The sequence below is a fragment of the Anguilla anguilla genome, chromosome 16, assembly GCF_013347855.1.
Source record: "Anguilla anguilla isolate fAngAng1 chromosome 16, fAngAng1.pri, whole genome shotgun sequence".
Classification (NCBI taxonomy): Eukaryota; Metazoa; Chordata; class Actinopteri; order Anguilliformes; family Anguillidae; genus Anguilla; species Anguilla anguilla.
In genome coordinates, this window is record NC_049216.1 from 630,407 (window position 1) to 653,012 (window position 22,606).

At 42.1% G+C, this 22,606-nt stretch overlaps 1 protein-coding gene across 1 annotated transcript; it reads left to right on the top strand.

The window, feature by feature from the left end:
- Window positions 1-901: 901 nt before the first annotated feature.
- Window positions 902-21,065, top strand: LOC118214947 (midkine-B-like). Its single transcript, XM_035395253.1, has 5 exons — window positions 902-1,037; window positions 15,101-15,183; window positions 17,709-17,930; window positions 18,523-18,684; window positions 20,398-21,065. The coding sequence occupies exons 2-5, from the start codon at window positions 15,102-15,104 to the stop codon at window positions 20,424-20,426; spliced, it is 495 nt and encodes a 164-aa protein (XP_035251144.1). The 5' UTR covers window positions 902-1,037; window position 15,101; the 3' UTR covers window positions 20,427-21,065.
- Window positions 21,066-22,606: the final 1,541 nt, after the last annotated feature.

Below are 22,606 nucleotides of genomic sequence, written 5' to 3' on the forward strand. Positions count from 1 at the left end.
TACAACATAAGAGTAATTGTCTGTGTTTGCAAACATGTGTGCTCCCACTTAATTTGGTACTCAAATGGCAAAGGAGTATAAGGCAGGGCTGGAGATAAGTCTAACCATCAAATTATACAAACAATTAATTCCTAGAGAGAGAGAGAGAGAGTAGGTGAGTTAGGACTAAGATTCAGGGGTCAGGATTGGCCCGGTTTTTGAGCAGCTATTTGAAAGAAGCAACAGTAAGAGTAGGCCTAAGTGTTATGGAAGTCTGACACTTGATAATAAATAAAACTTATACATAGTGATACAAGTATATTATTACATTATCGGCTCCTATTATTACATTTTTAATGATTTTTTAAAAACCCAGCTAATAATGTAATAACCAGTCAATAATCTAATAACTTATTACATTATGTGCAAAAAGTTACTACGTAATTGGTTCAGAAATTTTATTACATTATTGGTAAGTTATTACGTTATCGATTTTTATTACATTAAGAACGGAAAAAAATATTACGTTATTGGCAGTTATTACATTAACGGTAGTTATTACATTATTGGCTGCTACAGAGTCATTACCTGCTATGGACTAATAGCGCAAACCAGTCAGTTCTGCAAGTTCGTGCCGATTTGTCAGGACAGTGTAGTCCGATGGAAAACAATAGTTTCAGGTATGATGGGTAATTAGAAAAACTGCCAGTGCTAAATGTGGGTACTTCCAACAACAATGAATACTAAATACACAGATCGGTATATAAAGTAGTTTTCGGAGTTTATGAAATTATTAAAAACATTCAGGACAATAGGCTGATATTCCGGGGCTCATAACAATGTTTATTTTAAAGTAGCGCTTGGAAGTTATTATCACGTGGGCAAATGATGTCACTGGGTGGTTAATTTAAATGTTGTCCATATGTGACCAGCTCAAACTAGTTCTGAGTAACAAAGAATTGAGGACGAGTTTAGAGAAATCAGTCTCGGGGTGCCGGTCAGAACAGGGACAGCGCGTCTTGAAGCGAGAACCGTTCACGAGAAATACGATCAGCCAAGTAAGTTGGATAAGAACAAGTATGGCTAAGTACCAGACGGCACCATGTTTTCAACATTGTTATAAAAGTACATCGGGTAACTTAAATATTGGGATGCTGGGTTGGGGCAGTAAATTGAAGGAAGCTTGTTGCTCGCCAAAGTTAGTAGGAAGATAAAATAGGAAATTAAAGCTACGATACAGTAAATTATAATGAATGACAATGATTTATATTTTTTAAATCAGCATGCTTGACATCAAAGATGTGGCTATTCGATGTGAAACTGCGTGGAAGCCTGTCTGTAATAACGCTAAACAGTTTGCGTGAAAGAATAAACATGCTGCTGTCTTTCACAAAGTATAAAAAAGGCTACACGGAATGTCAGCAACTTCCATCTGGTGAACGTCGTGACGGACCATGGTGCACTTTAATTCTATCAGACCTTCGGACTGGGTTTTTTATTTTAAACAGTTATAAGCGCATTTAACGCGTTTCAGTACCCAAACCCAAAACATTATTTAGTCCATGATGAGAACAGCATTTAATCTAGTTTAAAAAACGCACACACACACACACACTATTTCTGTCTTTACTTATGCGGCTTATGAGTAAATAAAGTATAAATGAGCATATTTCATTTAACTAGCCGTTTGTCCTGACCTGTGGAGGTAGATTTGTAAAAAAAAAAAAAAAAAAAAAAAAACAACAAAAAAAAAAAACAGACGATGCTCTTCTGTTGAAATGGACTGTACTTTTTACTTCTTATGATAGTTTTTTGGAAGAGACACGTTTGTCATACGGGGAAGTTTTACAATTTTTTTTAACGTCCTTGATGTTTTAGCGCGGATTTTTATGTGAAAAAATAACAACAAAAACGGAGCGCTTTTTTATTCGATTAAATACGCGCTGTATACGCTAAAATATATAGATTTTGTTTTTACCTTTTAGTAAACCTGTTACTAAAATTATATAATTGCACGAAATAAATACTCCACCTTTATTTAACACTGGTTATTGAGGAAAAGACTAACACATGTATAATTTTGGGATCCAAACTTGCGCTGCTTGAGTAGTTTATGGATAGTGTACAATACACATTTAGTGCTACTTATCAGCTACTTGTAGAAATTCTGTTTTATGATTATTCTGGGTCATGAATATGGTTCATTTAGAACTTTCCTACTATCCCGATGTCAGTCTTAGTGTTAATATCTGCACAATACCGACTATGAACCATTTCCAAAGTAAATCGGTTTTTTTGTTGTTTGGTGAGTGGATGGAATGCTTCACTTGCACACAGTCTATGGTTAACTGCATTACTCAAAATAAAGGTATGGTCACTGCGCATGTGGATAGTGCTGATTTTTGAGACTTCGTTAGAGTCGTTACCACTTCTTTTTTTTTAGATGATCATTATTCCCGAGTGGAAAGCACGACGTGATTTATGTCTCAACAACCCCCTTCTGAAGGAGTAGTTCTCCAAACATGCTGCGGTCATCACTATAAGAGGTTCTCGGAAGGATCTTTTGTGCGTTATCATGCTTACGATCTTTCTGATCTAAGAGCGGGGCGTTTCACCAGACTGAAATGGAACGACCTTTTTTCCGGACCATTTAATCTGCTTGACACACTGACGACACACTGACCCTAGACCAGTATGCGAGAGTCGGTATAAATGTAATAGTTTATGGATTTTGTGAATTTACTCAGACATTATTTTGCACAGCAATGTGCAATTTGAGTTCAAACAGATCTGACATATCAGTTGTCCATAACCATTTTGATTACGTTCTAAAGTTAATGCAATCGCATACGATTTAAACCACAAACAGCCCGCTGTTACATTCATACGACCTAGTCTGTATAATGGCAACAGACGTGCGGAATAATCGTAGCAGTTAATTAAAACGCCCTATAATGTGCACATGGAGGTTTTTCCTGCAATTTACTAACATTAATAAAGGAAGTACATTTCCAGTGATAACGTGAGACCAGCCACTTCATCAGATTATGAAGCATGAGGCTTTTATTTATGAAAAAAGGCACCTTGATAAGCCTTTATAGAGCACCAACTGTCCAGACCAATCGGATCTGTGTTTATTGTAAACACCTGTAATCAGGTGGCTGTTACTATCCATTAATCATGTTGGAGCTTCCAGAAGATGATGCTTCATCAACACAGCAAGGAAATTAGCTGCACTCGTTTATTACTAAACACTGAACTAACTTAAAAAGTCAAACACATTTATGAGTATTACATTTAAAGGTATATTATGTAGGATTTTGTGGCCCTTGTAGACTCTGTTTTTGTAAACCCCATCCACACCACCATTGAGGACACACCCTGAAGTGCTACAAGCAAATGTCAAGGGAAGAGATGAGGTGGTCAGAGATATTGAAAATAGCATTTTTAGCAACATGATTTACTTTATATAGATGGTAAGAGTAATTATGCAGTATCATAACAATATTTAGACTGAGTGCACCCCTTAACGTGTGGGAAAATCATATGGTAGCTACTCTGTACCACCAGTGCAGCTATTTTATGTTTTTCCTAATTTGGTATTTATCTGTTCTAGGCCCTGTTTCATGAAGCAGGATTACTGAGTTAGCTGGATGACTGAGTAAAACTCAGAGCCCTCCAAAATCTGGAGCATGGATTGATAAAGCGTTTTTCTGGGTTTTACTCTGCAAAATTATCCAGCTAACTCAGTAATCCTGCTTCCTGAAATACCCCCCTGGTCATTTAGTTTGAATTGGTATGTAAACACGGAATTGCGTGTGGAATAAGAACATTAGCAGGCCATATCTAGCATGGCTACAGTTGCTACAGTTAGCAAAACTTTATTGACTGTGTTACATATATGATGCATTACATTAATACTGAATAGCCCCAACAAATTTTAAAGTTTAAAATTAGTGAAGTATAATTAATTGCAGAATAACCGCTTTGCCAGTTGTCTGTAGTGTTTAATGGATTTTGAGTTAGGTTCTCGGAAAGGCACACTTACTAACATTGTGGAAATAATCCTTCCGTTAGGGGGTCTAGAGCAGTTTCAGACCATGAGGGTCTGGCATTTTAGCAGATCAAGGCAATGGAATAGTTTAAATGGGCAAAGCGCAGTTTTGAAACAGGGCAGGTGTGTAATCAGTGCGCTGAGTGGACGTGTTAATGGCAAATTGCTGTGCACTGTGTGACAGACCTGTGTTCCCCCGGCACTCTTCAGACTCATCTGTCTCTGTCGGAGACTGAATGATATTTCAGGGGAATTTATTAAAACTATACTTAAATTTTTTTTTTTTTAAAGCACTGTTTTTGTGTGTGTGAAATATGCGTTTGGAGATAACTGTGATTTAAAAGATCCCCGTTTTCTAAATAGGGGCAGCTGGCATTGGCTCAGTTATACTCATAGAATTTTTCCATCTGAAAGACTGAATGGACATTTTTATCACATCAGTCCTGGAGTTTATTTGGAGGAAGTTATTTTTTAGATCGCAACTAAAGCTTTTCGGTTTAATGAGAAAATACCAATGATAAATCTTGGGGGATGGAGGGTGTCACAGACAGTCATTGAATCAGGGAATTGCAGTTGATGCCTGTGGTGCTGTTGGAAAGGTTGACTGGTACTGCTGGTCCCCACTTGTCCGCTAAAGCAGAAGCTGATCATGGCTTTGGCACTGATACTTTTTCTGGGTGCTGGCCTCAGAAATGACAAAGTATAGTGCTGTGAGGACCTTGCAGTACCCACACAGTTAGACCACACTGGGCAGAGTGGAGGTGCTGTACAGTTACACCCACCTAAATGTGTTGGAGTTACTCACGCTAATGGGAAATGCAGACATTTTATAAGTGAAGACGAAGAGCCTTTTCAGTTTGGATTCTTGAGGGTGTATGGGCTATTTAGTGGAGAAGTTCCAGATTACATTCTTGCTCTGTCAAATGGAACTGGAAGTTCAGTTAGCTCCTTGCTAGACATTTACAGATGTCAAGTTTGCCCCTTGGCTTATGGTCTGAATAAATTTGTTCAAGAAAGGAAGATGGCTTCTTTAACGGTTTACAAAATATTTTCCAATAAGGTCCACCTCCTGTCTCTCACTTCCTGGAAGTTGATCCGTGTTTGTTGTGCTGTGTCTGTTAGCTCGCCTCTCACTGATGAAGGCTAATGGAGCTGTGGAAAATGCATTGGGCTTGATCTGCCTTCATTTAACATTTTTTTAAAAGCTCAATAAAGACCTTCATGCCCATCTAGTAACAGAGAGAAGCGCTTTGCAGTTTACACTAGCCTTCGATAGAAAGAAGTGACAAAGCAAGGGTTTCAGACTTCTTTAAACTCTGGCTTTTGTGAAAAATGCTAAAGCATTCTAGCTGCAATTGGGATGGCAGGTATGCCATCCCGCCAAGTTACACCTTGGCGGGGGCATGCCCCATACCTATACAGCACAGAGAGTTTGGCACTTTTCAAGGTTCCCCACAGAAATAACCACAACAGCCACAGACACTCAGCCCTTAAAAACATTAAATTCTGTACATTCTGACCCCATTTCAACAGACACATTTCATAAATAACTTCACATGTCCACACAATAAAGCCCCAAACTAAGGGGATTTTGCGTTTTCTCCTTCTTCTTCTTCTCTTTCTTCTTCTTCTTCTTCTTCTACTTCTTCTTCTCATTCTGCTTCTCATTCTTATTTTTCCTGCCGCCTATCCCACTAATAACATGTCTCCCCATTGGACATTTTACTGACACCCGCCAAATCTTCACCTACACGACCCAATGAAAAACTCGCATACACACGCAAAATGCCCATACCTTTTTACTCTGAAACATTTTCAGCACAAACAGCTAGTCTGCCTGTGGCCTAGTGGGTAAGGTTACAGTCTTGTAAACACAGGGTCTGAGGTTCAAGCCCAGCTAGGAACGCGTTTCTTTAACCTGCTTTTAATAAATGTCTACTACTTCTCAATTATTGCTTTTGCACCATATCTACCCGCCGTTAACCGAACGTATACACTGAATTATGACGTACCGTCTGCACATTCAGTTATTAACCGGCTACAATATTGCAAAGCCATATGCATTCAACGGGAGCTCTTCTGTGCTTAATGGCCTGTGTTCTTTAAAACCACGGACAGGTTTGCTAATGATATTTCACGCATTGCATAGCTATGTCATGGTGCTGCACTAACCAAGTCACAGACTGGTAAGCCTCCGGTTGAAGGATTGAATACCGCCTCGCCCTCAGGCAGATAATTCCCTCTTTTACACTAACGTTTTCTTACGCTTTTATATTTTCTTTACCAAAACTCGCTCACGGCCACCCATATGCATTTCATGACGGCAAATGTATTCCTTTTATTTAAAAAGTTACACCAGTTGACCACCCAATCAAAAACTCGCATACACAGGCAAAATACCCATACCTTCTTACTCTGAAACATTTAGAGGTTAAATAGTTAATCTGCTTGTGGCCTAGTGGGTAAGGTTACAGTCTTGGGAACACGGGATCCTAGCTTCAAGCCCAAATATGGACACGTTTATTTAATCTGCTTTTACCCTCACTAATAACGTTCTCTTACGCTTATATTTGCTTTACCAAAACTCACTCTTGGCCACCCGTATGCATTTCATGACGGCAAATGTATTCCTTTTATTAAAAAGTTACACCAGTTCACAGCTGTGCCATTTCTACTAACTACATTTCATCACTTGGCTACTGTACAAAACCTTATCAGCAAACGGCACGTTTCTACATTCATGTTACCTCGCCCTGTTCTCTATCTATCCACATACAAACAATTACTACATATGTCCATTCTGCAACTCCCCATTAAAACATTACATTAAAACATATTGTTTCAACTACGGAATTTCGTCATTTCATCCTAATTTCTCTCACACTGTTGTTATTTTCTCATATGCAAAGCCTGCTGGGACATATGCGTCTGCTCCTATTCTCCACTATCATGTTTTCCGGTTCTAGTTTAGCAAAACAGCAAAGAGGATTCCTACCTGCAGATAAGCTTCTCAAAATGCCGTATAAACCTTACAAACACTAAAAGTGCATCTCCACGAAATAACAGACAACGGAGCAGGACAGAAGGATAAACCTTACAAACACTAAAAGTGCATCTCCACGAAATAACAGACAGCGGAGCAGGACAGAAGGCTATACAAGTTGCGAACTAGGGAGTTATAATTCTACGGGCTTGCTGATTCTTTTGTCAGTCAAGGCTCGTTGGATGGACGTCAAATCCGTGAGTACATACACTGGCCATATTTCATCTGCGTTCTTAATGCGTTTACGCTTACGTCACTGCATCCTTTCTCACAGCCACTGTTTTTACATATATAGCAAACCGAAACTGCTGAACGGTACACGCTCATCAGACTGTACAAATTCACACAACGATAGCCATAATCCACAACCGTTTCTTACAGGGTCGCATTTCTCACTCTCATAATAAAACGCTTTGCAAAAAGAAATGAGATCTCATAAAAAACACGTTTTCAACGTACAAAAATGCCAAGTTACTCAAAAGTATTGATATCAAAATGACGCCAAGTTACGGTACTACCAACAATATAGGCTATCTTGCCTCACCGAAATGACATAAGATGTATTTCAAAGCATGCTACCCAATATTTCCCACACTCACTCACACATACACACACAAACACACACACACTCTCACACACACATACACACAAACACACACACTCTCACTCACACATACACACAAACACACACACTCTCACTCACACATACACACACACACACACACACTCTTGCACTCACACACACATACACACAAACACACACACTCTCACTCACACACACACACACACACAAACACACACACTCTCTCTCACACATACACACACAAACACACACACTCACTCACACATACACACACAAACACACACACTCTCACTCACACACACACACACACAAACACACACACTCTCACTCACACACACACACACACAAACACACACACTCTCTCTCACACATACACACACAAACACACACACTCTCACTCACACACACACACACACAAACACACACACTCTCTCTCACACATACACACACAAACACACACACTCTCACTCACACATACACACACAAACACACACACTCTCACTCACACATACACACACAAACACACACACACTCACTCACACATACACACACTTGCACTCACACACACATACTCTCACACTCACTCACGCACACACTCACTCACACATACACACACTCTTGCACTCACACACACATACTCTCACACACAAACACACACACTCTCACTCACACATACACACACAAACACACACACACACTCTTGCACTCACACACACATACTCTCACACTCACTCACGCACACTCTCACTCACACATATACACACACACTCACTTACACACACTGATTGGCTGAAGCATAACGGAGGGCGGATCCATGGCTCCGTAGCGCCCTGCGTCAGGCTGGCGTAGCACTGAGTAGAGGGAGCGCCTGCGTCAGGCTGGCGTAGCGCTGAGTAGAGGGAGCGCCTGCGTCAGGCTGGCGTAGCGCCCTGCGTCAGGCTGGCGTAGCACTGAGTAGAGGGAACGCCTGCGTCAGGCTGGCGTAGCGCTGAGTAGAGGGAGCGCCTGCGTCAGGCTGGTGTAGTGCTGAGTAGAGGGAGCGCCTGCGTCAGGCTGGTGTAGTGCTGAGTAGAGGGAGCGCCTGCATCAGGCTGGTGTAGCGCTAAGTAGAGGGAGCGCCTGCGTCAGGCTGGCGTAGCGCCCTGCGTCAGGGTGGCGTAGCGTTGAAACCAGTGAAATATGTTTGGTGCGTTGAAACCAGTGAAATATCATCAGTTGAAAAGAAATTGGTTCGCACTAAAAAAATGGCTACAAAGCTTCATAAAAATGTTATTATATATTTTAAAAATTGTTTTCTTCAATGCAGAAACATGCACAAACGTTTCGGAATGTTGCCTTCTTCAGCGTGCAGGTACAATGATTAGGACATTCTGCCTTCTTTATCTAATTGTTTAACTTGAATTTGGATGCGAGTCCAGCTAGTTTTAAACCAGCAATCTCCTGATTTAACCTGCTGAGTTTACATGTGCACGCGTGGTGGCGATTGTTGCTGCACACAAAATGTACATGCACTCCATTAAATTACAGGCATTTAGCAGACGCTCTTATCCAGAGCGACTTACACAACTATTTTACATAGCATTTTACATTGTATCCATTTATACAGCTGGATATATACTGAAGCAATTTCGGTTAAGTACCTTGCTCAAGGGTACAACGGCAGTGTCCTTACCCGGGAATCGAACCTGCGACCTTTCGGTTACAAGTCCAGTTCCTTACCCACTGTGCTACACTCCACTGGCAACGCGTACCTATACGCACGCCCATTCATCTGTCAAACTGCAAGGTGTGGTGTGTTCATGCGGCGTTTGCTACAGCTCGCCGCTTACACGCACTTTAGCCGTAGCAGGTACGGGGTGAAGGTACCGTGCGTTAGTTGCTCATAGCACGTGTGTGTGTGTGTGTGTGTGCACGTATGTGTGTAAGCTGGAGAAAGCCATCTCCCTGCAGTGCTGGTGGTGGGGATGTTTTTGTGTTGTATTGTAGGTGGAGGGCAGGCCCTGCTGGACCCAGCTCCAGCTGGATAATCTCAGTTTAGAGAAGCAGCTGTTAGCCCCACTGGAGTACTAGAGTCCACAGACTTCCCTGTCCAGCAGCCTTGCACAGACGTGTGTCTGCTTTGGGAGCAGAAGTGTGCAGGCTTCCCTGTCCAGCAGTCTTGCACAGACGTGTGTCTGCTTTGGGAGCAGAAGTGTGCAGGCTTCCCTGTCCAGCAGCCTTGCACAGACGTGTGTCTGCTTTGGGAGCAGAAGTGTGCAGGCTTCCCTGTCCAGCAGTCTTGCACAGATGTGTGTCTGCTTTGGGAGCAGAAGTGTGCAGGCTTCCCTGTCCAGCAGTCTTGCACAGACGTGTGTCTGCTTTGGGAGCAGAAGTGTGCAGACTTCCCTGTCCAGCAGTCTTGCACAGACGTGTGTCTGCTTTGGGAGCAGAAGTGTGCAGGCTTCCCTGTCCAGCAGTCTTGCACAGACATGTGTCTGCTTTGGGAACAGAAGCGTGCAGGCTTCCCTGTCCAGCAGCCTTGCACAGACGTGTGTCTGCTTTGGGAGCAGAAGTGTGCAGGCTTCCCTGTCCAGCAGTCTTGCACAGATGTGCTTCCTTATTGTAAGGGCTGCATTATTTAAGCTCTGCTGCTGTGTCTCATTCCTTCACTTATCCTGAGGGCTGCAGTTCTATAAAAATTATTTTGCCTCATGGCAAAACAGAGGTGCTGTACGTTTTTTTAATTTCCATTTGAAATATCCTTCACGGTTGAAATTTGCATATGAACATTTTTCTGCATGGTAAGGCAGTTAGTTCTCAGGATATTGTCATATCTTGCGTCAGCCAAGTGCCAGACATCACACCTGAAGCAACATACTCTTAACTTTTCGTACGGAGTTATTCAAATAGATTAGCACATGAAAAGTCCATTCTACAGTTCCTTTCTGTGAATTTCAAACCTCGCGAAGGAGTGGCTCCAATACACGGTTAGGGTCCAGCCTATCCCAGGGTGCTTTGGGTTAATGGCCCGCAGGCTGGGTGGATTTACTGAGGTGAGCGCCTCATGGGGCCTTGAATGAACACACACAATGAAGACCGCATGAAGCATCCTATGAAACATCTTTACACTGCAGCTGCATGTCAGAAATCCATCTTGGGTTTGCTTTATGACTGTTCCAACATGCTCAAACAGATTTATTTGTAAAGGACAGATACAGACAAGTGACAAATTAAAGGAAAACCCTAAATAAATGAGTGGATAAACATAATGAATGCAGATGCTTTCATACTGGTGTGTGGCATGATACAATTAATCATTTAACACCCAGGGTTTCCGCCAGTGTATTGAAAGACCGGCGGCCGGCCGGGCCGAAGTTGACGCCCCGCTGGGCCTAAGCTTCCAGGAATTAATTATTATTTTTTAAAATGTATTTTTAAGATTTTTTTTAAACTACAGTTACATTGGGGCGGCTCAGTTGGAAAGCTCACCAGTGACATCTGTTGGTTAAAACGTGAACGCACTGTAGGAAAGCAGGTCTGAGATCAGTGTTCTTTACCCTCATTGTGCGTAGAGTGACGTTCAACACTTGACGCTTCCAACTAACACAAGCTAAAGTTACCTAGCAAGCCACCATTTATTATTTAGTAGGCTAACTAACCTCGTTACAAACTGCGTCATCACTTCATCTCGTCGGTAAGTACATTCTTTTTATATTAACTTAAGCAGTGTGTGGGTAACGTTAAAACAGTAGCATGAATGTAACATTCGATATATTGTAACATTACATGACTTATTCAATAGCCATTGAAATAACAACTTCACTTGTTTATTAATAACGTTAGCTTGATGACATTGATGTGCACGACAACGTTGTCATAAATTCTTCCCTGACCGTGAAAACTGCCTGACTTGTTTACATTTTGGACAGATGTGGCTCCATCATTGTTTCCATTGCAGCACTTTCGACACAAGTAATATCGGAAAAATCCTAAAATTTCTTCTTATGGTGAAGAGTGCCTGACCAGCAACCGTAAAAATGTGTTAACACAGTGGCAAAATTAGACTATATATATATATAACTTGAATACAAGTTTTTGTAGAGTGCAAAAACCTTGATATTATTTATTTTAATTTAATTTATTTTGTTGTTGTTGAAATGTGCCCAGCATTCCAAGGCTGTAAGAATCAGTAACCAATCAGGACTTTTTTCAAGTTTTTTGTAGAGTGCAAACTTTGATATTATTTATTTAAATTTAATTTAAGTTATTTTGTTGTTGTTGAAACCACAGCATTCCAAGACTGTACATTGTTGTCAGATTCTTTGTAAGACTCTGCTATGCTGTAAATAGTTGTTGATTTTTAAAAATGTGTGTTGAATAAATGACTTATTTATAACAACATTCACATTACGTAGTAATATTTTCAAATCTCCAGTCAGCTTTTAGCACTGACTTAATGTAGGGCCCTGTGGAATCTGTGTTATAGCTTTTTTAAATTCTCAATTCCGTGATTCCGTCTGTGATTCTGCTATCACAGAAACTATAGGGCCCTACCTTAATGCTGCCATCAGTCTGTCGCTGGCCCGCGCCGGGCCCCCATCGAAAAGGACACTTGGCCGCCGGCCTGTCAAAAGATACTTGCCACCGGGCCTAACAACTTTTCTGGGGGAAACCCTGACATTCTATCATGCTCTGTGGCATGTAGCCTATAAAAATGCTGAGCAGGCCCAATTGACCTTGATTTATGAGCAAGATGGCAAAAGGAAAAGATCAAAGTGGCTTTGCATTATTGGGGCACAGATGGCAGGAGCTTCAGTCACAAAGACCTCTCAACTGACTAGTGTTTCAATAGAACCAGTGACTAAAGTGGCATCTACATTTAGATCTATGGGAAAGACATCAGTAAATTGTGGTCGAAAGTGCAAATCCACTGAACGTGATGCTGGTGCATTTGTGCGATATGTAAGGAAAAACAGAAGACAAACTTCCTCAGATGACTGAGAATGTCAATGCAGGACATGATCAGACTGTGTCAGCATGAACAGTCCAGCGACAACTACATAGAAAGGGATATTATAGTAGGGTTGCAGTGCATAAACCCCTCATTACCATGACAAATGTAAAATGTAAAAAAACAAGTGGGTGAGTGCATGTGTGGCATACACCAAGAGAATGGTACAGGCCTGTATGCTTGACCTCTAAAGTGAGGGGGTCTGATGGCTCTGATATGCTGTGGGGGGTTTTGTCCACTTGTCCTCTTAGAGGGAAGGGTCACTGCAACACAAAGTTATTCTTAGTGATGACGTTTATCCTATGAGGAAACATTTTTTAATGGGAGTGGTATATTCCAGGATGACAGTGCCCCCATCCACAGGGCATGAGGGGTCACTGAATGGTTTGATGAGTATGAAAATTACTTGAATCATATGCTATGCCCTTCACAGTCACAATATCTTGAACACCTATGCGAGATTTTGGACCGACGTGTTGAACAGCGTTCTCCACCACCATCATCAAAACACCAAATGAGGGCATAGCCTATATTTTGGAATAACGGTGTTCCATCCCTCCAGTAGAGTTCCAGAGACTTGTAGAATCTATGCCAAGGTGCATTGAAGGTGTTCTGGCGGCTTGTGATGGCCTAACATTTTACTAAGACACTTAATGGTGGTTTTTCCTTTAATTTGCCCCCCATCTGTATATGAATGTGATTTCTATTAAGGTCATAATATGGCGTAAGTTCATGTACCTGCAGTGCTTTAGTTATGTTGCGTTTCCAAGCAATGGTCAGTGAATGTGATTGGCCCGACCTGGCATTGTTACATAACTCTGGAGGACGGGCTTTCGTTCGTCTTGAATTTTAAGTCCCTAGATAAGATGTTAATGAATGTAATTTAATGTGAGGTATGGAGTGAAAGGACAGAATATTTAAAACCCTAAAGATGAACCTCCTTTATATCACACCGCAGGCCACACCCCCACACCTCCTCTGGGTGCACCCTTTTTTCCTCCACTACCACCTTGTCTCCTCCATGACCCAGAAACTCATTTTTGTGTTCTCCCTCCCTCCGATCTTCCAGTATTAGATAATATATTATATTTCAGATGGGAATTTGTTGGGGTGCCATTGTGGGGCAGTTGTGTAAGTTTAGATGCCATTGTGGGGCAGTTGTGTAAGTTTAGATGCCATTGTGGGGCGGTTGTGTAAGTTGGGATGCCAGTGTGGGGTAGTTGTTTAAGTTGGGATGCCAGTAAGGGGCAGATGTGTAAGTTGGGGTGCCAGTGTGGGGCAGATGTGTAAGTGTAGATGCCATTGTGGGGCAGTTGTGTAAGGGTAGATGCCGTTGTGGGGAAAGTTGTGTATGTTTAGATGCCATTGTGGGCAGTTGTGTAAGTGTAGATGCCATTGTGGGGCGCAGTTGTGTAAGTTTAGATGCCATTGTGGGGCAGTTGTGTAAGTGTAGATGCCATTGTGGGGCAGTTGTGTAAGTATAGGTGCCATTGTGGGGCAGTTGTGTAAGTTTAGATGCCATTGTGGGGCAGTTGTGTAAGTATAGGTGCCATTGTGGGGCTCTTGTGTAAGTTGGGGTGCCAGTGTGTGTTAGATTCTATGGTAAATGGTAAATGGAATGCATTTATATAGCGCTTTTATCCAAAGCGCTTTACAATTGATGCCTCTCATTCACACATGCCAATGGTGAAAGGCTGCCATGCAAGGTACCAATCAACTCATTGAGAGTAATTAGGGGTTAGGTGTCTTGCTCAGGGACTCTATGTGTTGGGCAGTTGTGTAAGTTGGGATGCCAGTGTGGGCAGTTGTGTAAGTTTAGATGCCAGTGTGGGCAGTTGTGTAAGTGTAGATGCCATTGTGGGGAAGTTGTGTAAGTGTAGATGCCAGTGTGGGCAATTGTCTAAGTGTAGATGCCATTGTGGGGCAGTTGTGTAAGTGTAGATGCCATTATGGGGCAGTTGTGTAAGTATAGGTGCCATTGTGGGGCAGTTGTGTAAGTTTAGATGCCAGTGTGGGCAGTTGTGTAAGTATAGGTGCCATTGTGGGGCAGTTGTGTAAGTTTAGATGCCAGTGTGGGCAGTTGTGTAAGTATAGGTGCCATTGTGGGGCAGTTGTGTAAGTGTAGATGCCATTGTGGGCAGTTGTGTAAGTATAGGTGCCATTGTGGGGCAGTTGTGTAAGTTTAGATGCCAGTGTGGGTCTCTTGTGTAAGTTGGGGTGCCAGTGTGGGGCAGTTGTGTAAGTTTAGATGCCATTGTGGGGCAGTTGTTTAAGTTGGGATGCCAGTAAGGGGCAGATGTGTATGTTTAGATGCCATTGTGGGGCAGTTGTGTAAGTGTAGATGCCATTGTGGGGCAGTTCTGTATGTTTAGATGCCATTGTGGGTCTCTTGTGTAAGTTGGGGTGCCAGTGTGCGGCTCTTGTGTAAGTTGGTTTTTTTCTCTTTTTCAGGATGCGGGTTCTGTTCTCAGTGACCGTGGTCCTCGTGGTGGGCTTGATGATGGCCACCGCTGAGGCTGCCAAGGGAAAGAAAGGTAAAACAGTTCATGAGCAGGCTGAGGGCTGCCTGTGCATCTCTGCTCATTTCCGGCTACAAATGCATACTGTCATCTTTAGAAATCTGAGCGGCCTTGATTAGATTTCCCCATCCATATGCACATTCTATATGCACTGGAGGATTGCGCTTCTCCTCACATGTATTTGGGTCAGGAGCAGGGAGACCTTGTGATCAAGCTCCCCTGCATTAGTGCTTTCATCGGTTCTGGGGACGGAATTCCGACAGGAGCTACGTGCTGAAGTCTGTCTGCATGGGAAGGAGTTATGTAATCAGTAGCTAGCTCTGGCTACTGCATATTGATTTAATTCATATTTGCTTTAATATTCTAGCTGTGTTTCACTGGCCAACATTTTTTACTGTTTTGGATGTTTGTAAACTGAGGAACTGTACATTTCTTTGTAGTTATGTTATGGTTGTTATGTGGTTGGTGTGTTGTAACCCACAGAATGAACAGGGTTCCATCAATTAGCAGGGCCTGTAAACTCTCCCCTATCTCTTGATAGCTATACCTTTTGACACCACTAGGAGACAGGAAGTGGGTGTGCCAGGGAGAGGACAAAGGAGAAATGTTTGGTGGAGTGAAGAAAAAAAAACTAGGAGCATGGTTTTGGCTAAGGCCTAGTGAGGGTATTTTGATCACTTTAAAACAAGTAAAAGGAGGTCTTTTTGGCTTGTTTTCTATATTACTGCTCATATAGTTCAGGCAATCTCTCTGTTTGCTTTGCTGGACTGCTTGAACCATTGGGATTAAGAAAGACAAAGGCCCAATGGATTCCAAAGACCTTTTTTTTCTTTTGCTCTCATGGATTACTGGAGTTTATGAACTGAAATGAGGGACTTCATTACAACAGAGTGGTGAGATCTATCCTCTTTCTTTTTGTTCCTCATATTTTGGATTTTTTCATCCATTTTTGTTTTTTTGTGAACTTTTTCAGCTGTGCACTGAGATCTGTGAATTTATCATTTGAGCACACAAAGACATTTAGCCTTTAACATCTTGTGTTGATGCTATCTACTGTTTCACTGAGTTGCATGTATTAATACAACTATCTTCTTGAGCACGACCCACGTTCCTTCTTATTATTAATGTCATTAACGGTCTTGGTCACTGTACAAAGCAACCATTATAGTGTTAGCCTACATATCTCCACCTCTCCTAATCCCTGTTAAACTGGAAATTCTGCACAGTCAGATTCTATAGAGTCAGTGCTGCTATTCTGTATTTGTGAACTTGACACCACTGGGAAATAGGTTACCTTGTCTCTCTTGCAAATGGGGTTTTCCAACACTAACCATTCAAAACACTCATAACCACCGATGCAAGTGCAATACAGATTTTGTGCTTGAAATTGACTTCAGTGAATTTAATCAACTGATTTGGGTTTGGAATAAATTTAGACAGTTTTTTTTTTGAATATCCAGCACATGCAATCTACCTTTTCAGTTCAGGGAACAGCTTTCTTTGTGAGTGAGGGATGTTGTGCTGCTAGTGTGTGCCACAATTTCTACCTTAAACTGAATCTGAGTTATCAGGTAAATCTTAACATATATAAGCAAGTAGCTGCATAGCTTGTGGCTGCTGCTTTCTAAAATGAATTAACACACAGCTGTTAAATACATAGCTTGCAGCTCTGACACAGATAACCTGAGACAGAGATGCATCAAATGACATCAAGCTAACTAGTACATGCATACACGCAAACAAGGCACATAGTGGTAATCATAGAGGTACTTCACCTTGTGACTAGCACCTAATAATTTTTGTTTTCCTTTGACTGCTTGCCACTGAATATTCCTATTAGACTGCCACAGAGACACCTAGAGGACAAGCCCTGAAGCACAAGTTAAATGTTTCCCAGATCAAATGTTGAAGTAAAGCCTTCTATATAAGTTGTATAAATGCAATGTAAGTGTTGTTTAGGTGAGCTCCCCTGTAATGTGTTTGTTGTTGAGTTGAGGGCCCCTGTAATGTGTATGCTGTTTAGTTGAGGGCCCCTGTAATGTGTATGTTGTTTAGTTGAGGGCTCCTTTAATGTGTATGTTGTTGAGTTGAGGGCCCCTGTAATGTGTATGCTGTTTAGTTGAGGGCCCCTGTAATGTGTTTGTTGTTGAGTTGAGGGCCCCTGTAATGTGTATGCTGTTTAGTTGAGGGCCCCTGTAATGTGTATGTTGTTTAGTTGAGGGCTCCTTTAATGTGTATGTTGTTGAGTTGAGGGCCCCTGTAATGTGTATGCTGTTTAGTTGAGGGCCCCTGTAATGTGTATGTTGTTGAGTTGAGGGCCCCTGTAATGTGTATGTTGTTGAGTTGAGGGCCCCTGTAATGTGTATGTTGTTTAATTGAGGGCCCCTGTAATGTGTATGTTGTTGAGTTGAGGGCCCCTGTAATGTGTATGCTGTTTAGTTGAGGGCCCCTGTAATGTGTATGTTGTTTAATTGAGGGCCCCTGTAATGTGTATGTTGTTTAGTTGTGGGCCCCTGTAATACTCTGTTTTACTCTGACAGTGAAAGTAAAGGGCAGCAAAGGCGCCTCTGGCTGCACGGACTGGCGCTATGGCAGCTGTGTGCCCAACAAAGGGGACTGTGGGGCCGGTGTCCGGAATGGGACCTGCAATGGCCAAACCAGCAGAGGGGACTGTGGGGCCGGTGTCCAGAATGGGACCTGCAATGGCCACACCAAGACCCTCATGTGCAGAGTGCCCTGCAACTGGAAGAAGGAGTTTGGCGGTAAGAGACCTGCCTTGCTCTTTATACAGGCAAACACACATGAGCTTATCCAGCTAAAGCCTGACTCTTACATACAGGCAAACACACATGAGCTTATCCTGCAAAAGCCTGACTCTTACATACAGACAAACACACATGAGCTTATCCTGCAAAAGCCTGACTCTTACATACAGACAAACACACATGAGCTTATCCTGCAAAAGCCTGACTCTTACATACAGACAAACACACGTGGGCTTATCCTGCAAAAGCCTGACTCCTAGGCAAACACACATGAGCATGTCTTGTTAAAACGTTCTTGCTGATTGAGTTTTTTAAAGAATTTCCTCTTGGCATACCAGCCATACAAATTGATCACTACTGGGTTTGATCACTACTGGGTTTGATCACTACTGGGTTTGAAATTTCTTCAGGCCATCAGTTGAATCAGCTCCTGGATGTCTTGCATCTTTTACTGAAGGAGTTCATTGAAAAAAAATGTGCTTGGCAAAATATTGCTTGGTAGGTGTCTGTAAAGAGTCTGCATGGGTTTTCATTGGTGGAGAGGATGGGCGGGGTCAGTGGAGTGAGCAGCTGTGCTTTGTCCTTTCAGCTGACTGCAAGTACAAGTTTGGCAGCTGGAGGGGGTGTGACAGTGCTACCAGCACCAGGACCCGGACCGGAACCCTGAAGAAAGCGCTGTACGGTGCAGAATGCAAGCCTAGCGTCACCGTGTCCAAGCCTTGCGCTACAAAGACCAAGACAAAGACCAAAGGTCAGTCAAATAGGTCAATTAAAGCTTATTAGTGCTAATACAAGTAAATAAGCACAATGGAAGCTATTATACACTATTAATACAATTAAATTAAGACAATTAAAGAAATTAAATTGTGTTAATCAAACATTGGTAATGCAATTTGTAATACAATTAATGCAATTGATACAATTGATACAATTAAAGTTACTGAAAAAGTGGCAATACAATTGACTTAATACAATTAAAGCAGTATAAATACTATTATATTAATTCAATTAAAGCAATTAAAAAAATTAAATGAATATAGCTGAGAGCCATGTTCAGTGCTGTCAGAAAGTGTTCAGTGTTCATTCTCCTTTTAGCTGAAAGCCATGTTCAGTGCATTCAGAAAGTGTTCAGTTTCCATTCACCTTTTAGCTGAAAGCCATGTTCAGTGCAGTCAGAAGTGTTCAGTGTTCATTTTCCTTTTAGCTGAAAGCCATGTTCAGTGCAGTCAGAAAGTGTTCAGTGTTAATTCTCCTTTTAGCTGAGAGCCATGTTCAGTGCATTCAGAAAGTGATCAGTGTTCATTCTCCACTCCAATGACTGAGATCAAACCAGTAAATGGCCTCAGAGCCCAGCAAAGCCGCTGCCCTGTAGTGGACATACACCGATCATCCTCAACATTAAAACCACCTGCATTTTTCTGCCTTTTTCTGATAATATTTTATTTTTACACAGGGTCAAAGCACACTCAGCGCTGTTATTAAAGGGTATTCTTATACATTTTGGTTCCACCATGTAGTAATTACAGCACTTTTTATACATAGTCCACCTATTTCAGTGTTTTAGACAGATTAACGTAATGTCAAATAAAAGAGTCATGTTTTGTATTTGGTTGCATATCCTTTGCATGCCATGACTTCCTGATATCCATGACCTATCAACATTATCAGAGTTTGGATATCTTATTGTCATGTTGTCCTCAAGCGATACAAAAGCTCTTTGCATTTGAATGTAACTTTATGGGAATTGGGGGGTGGGACTAGATTCAGACAATATGGAACACATTTGTTGGCTAAATGGCTTTAAGTCATCAAGGGTCCAAGGTATCAAATGAGCCTCAAATCACAATGCTGCTGCCAGATATGCAGTAGGTACTACAAGCATTGTTTCTCCTGAATATTTTTTCCATTGAGTTCAACAGGAAAATTAATCATGAGGAACAATGCTTGTAGTATCTACTGCATATCTGGCAGCAGCATGGCGGTGTGGGCAGAATGGACACAACCTGTCCATTCTGAAAATACAAGTTCACTTCTGATCCTGCTAAACTGGTTCATGGCTGTTTGGTTCAAAAGTAAATCAGCATGATACTTGGATGGAACCTACATCATCTCAAAAAGACTAGTACCACATCCTCCAGTGGTGGGCATAAGAAGTCTGTGGCTTTTAGAATAAAAAGCTCATTTAACATCTCAACCGAATAAAATTGGCTTAAAAACGTAGTGTTTCTTGTCATGAATAATGTAATTGTTTTAGAAAATTTTTATAGTCTTTCTTTTTTTTCCAACTCAGTCCTCTCTGTTCTGTAAGGCTTACTTTAGGCAGTGTTCACTGTTTTGTGGTTATTTTTGAGTCTGACCTAACCTGGCTTGCTATTGGCTGTTTGTCCTTGAGTCTGACCCAACTCTGGCTTGCAACTGGCTGTTTGTCCTTGAGTCTGACCCAACTCTGGCTTGCTATTGGCAGGAAAGAAGAGTCGACTGAGGGAGAACTGAAGAGCCTTGGGAGTACAGCGATGTCACGCCTGTATGTGTCTTCACTCTTCCGTCCCTCTTTTGCCTAACATCCCGGATGCGTGTCACAGTGTCCCTTCCCCACAAAACAACTGTCTCCTCAAAATAAATAAATAAATAAAACAAATTCACTGTTGTAAGCCTTTACAGTACAGTACTTCAAAAGTCTGATTTAGTTTAGTTTTTTTTTGTTTTTGGGTTCTTTCTGTACACAAAATTAAGTATGTAATCTAGCATGTTGCTCCTTTATTGTTACTGAATATATTGTGAAGATTTTTTAAAAGAAGTACATTTGTCAAGCCCGATTAGACTACAAGTGCCAGTGCTTATTTTCCTTTACCAGGTATTGCCACTAACAAAATTAAAGGGATTGTTTCAATGGATATGAAATGTGCACCAATACTAAAATTAGCTGGCCATAATTATATGTCTGTCCCAGGGGTCTGTCCCAGGGGTCCTTCATATGAAGATGTAGGGTTTGAATGCTTAAAGGAATATTAGGGGTTTTATTTGTATTTTCAAAAATCTGTGGGTAGTGATGTAGAGGCATCTGGTATTGTAATATGTTTTGTTTGTCCCGAAACCTATGGCTCAATAATAAAATGTGATATTGGATGGCATTATGAGTGTACCTGATTGTGAATTTGTGCAATCTGTATGAACACAGCCCCTCAAAAATTCCTTTTCCCTTTTTGAGAGATTTTCTCAACAGAAAGAAAGTACAAATCAATGAATTAATTTTAGTTTCAACATCTAGCCCTTATCAAGTAAACTGGTGCAACGTTCCGCAAAATGCTTTGTCAAACAATTTCTTTATGACAGTGACGCTCACATTTGGCCCTCGAAGCCAGTAGGGGAGCTGGTTTTCTTTTATACCTGTTAGTTAACTAATTTAACTTTCCCACAATTAATTATGTTCAACTTGTATTTAATATGTAAGACGAAATATAGGAATCCCAGAAAATGGGACCATTGCCATGAGAAAAGGAGAAAGGCATGAAGAACGCCTTTAAACACCGTTAGGATATTTTCCACCAAATGTAAGTAAATGAAAATGTTAAGTAAAAAGATTTGCATCTGCATATATTGCACTACTGAGGACTGTTGTCAATGAGGTGCAAGCAAAAGCCATAAAAAAGAGCGCACTTAAAAATGAAATAAATATAAATTACTTATGGTGCATACATTTTTAATCCCTTCAAATCATGATCCTTTAAAAGTTGCAGATGTTATTTGTTGGTAGGTAATGTTCGGTCCCTGGTCCCTGTGTGTCTGAGTGTGGGCGTAGCTGATTGTGGGCCTTGCTGAGTGTGGCCCAAGCTGAGTGTGGGCCTAGCTGAGTGTGGCCCAAGCTGAGTGTGGGCCTAGCTGAGTGAGCTGATTGTGGGCCTTGCTGAGTGAGCTGAGTGTGGGCCTTGCTGAGTGTGGCCCAAGCTGAGTGTGGGCCTAGCTGAGTGTGGCCCAAGCTGAGTGTGGGCCGAGCTGAGTGTGGCCCAAGCTGAGTGAGGGCCTAGCTGATTGTGGGCCTAGCTCAGTGTGGGCCTAGCTGAGTGTGGGCGTAGCTGATTGTGGGCCTTGCTGAGTGAGCTGAGTGTAAGCCTAGCTGATTGTGGGCCTAGCTCAGTGTGGGCCTAGCTGAATGAGCTCAGTGTGGGCCTAGCTGAATGAGCTGAGTGTGGGCCTAGCTGCGTGCGGGCCTTTCTGAATGAGCTGAGTGCAGACCTAGCTGAGTGAGCTGACTGTGGGCCTTGCTGAGTGTTGGCCTAGCTGAGTGTGGGCCTAGCTGATTGTGGGCCTAGCTGACTGTGGGCCTAGCTGAGTGTGGGCCTTGCTGAGTGTTGGCCTAGCTGAGTGAGCTGAGTGTGGGCCCAGCTGAATGAGCTGAGTGTGGGCCTAGCTTAGTTAGCTGAGTTCGGGCCCAGCTGATTGTGGGCCTAGCTGATTGTGGGCCTAGCTGAGTGTGGGCCTAGCTGAGCAAGCTGAGGGTGGGCCCAGCGGATTGTGGCCCTAGCTGAGTGTGGGTGTAAAGTAAAATTTACAGTTTTCCCAATCAACTCTGTTGTCCCCTCACAACTGGACATATTCTTCCATGGCACGCACTGCGGTACATGAGTGGACCTGAGTGGAGCCATAAAATGCCCCAGGATGGGGACAGCAGCTGA

Excerpts from the sequence above, each read along its gene's own strand:
- LOC118214947 (XM_035395253.1), top strand. The coding sequence starts at position 15,102 with ATGCGGGTTCTGTTCTCAGTGACCGTGGTCCTCGTGGTGGGCTTGATG. Across the intron at positions 15,184-17,708 it reads GGCTGCCAAGGGAAAGAAAG|TGAAAGTAAAGGGCAGCAAA; the intron begins GTAAAACAGTTC and ends TTACTCTGACAG. Across the intron at positions 18,685-20,397 it reads GACCAAGACAAAGACCAAAG|GAAAGAAGAGTCGACTGAGG; the intron begins GTCAGTCAAATA and ends TGCTATTGGCAG.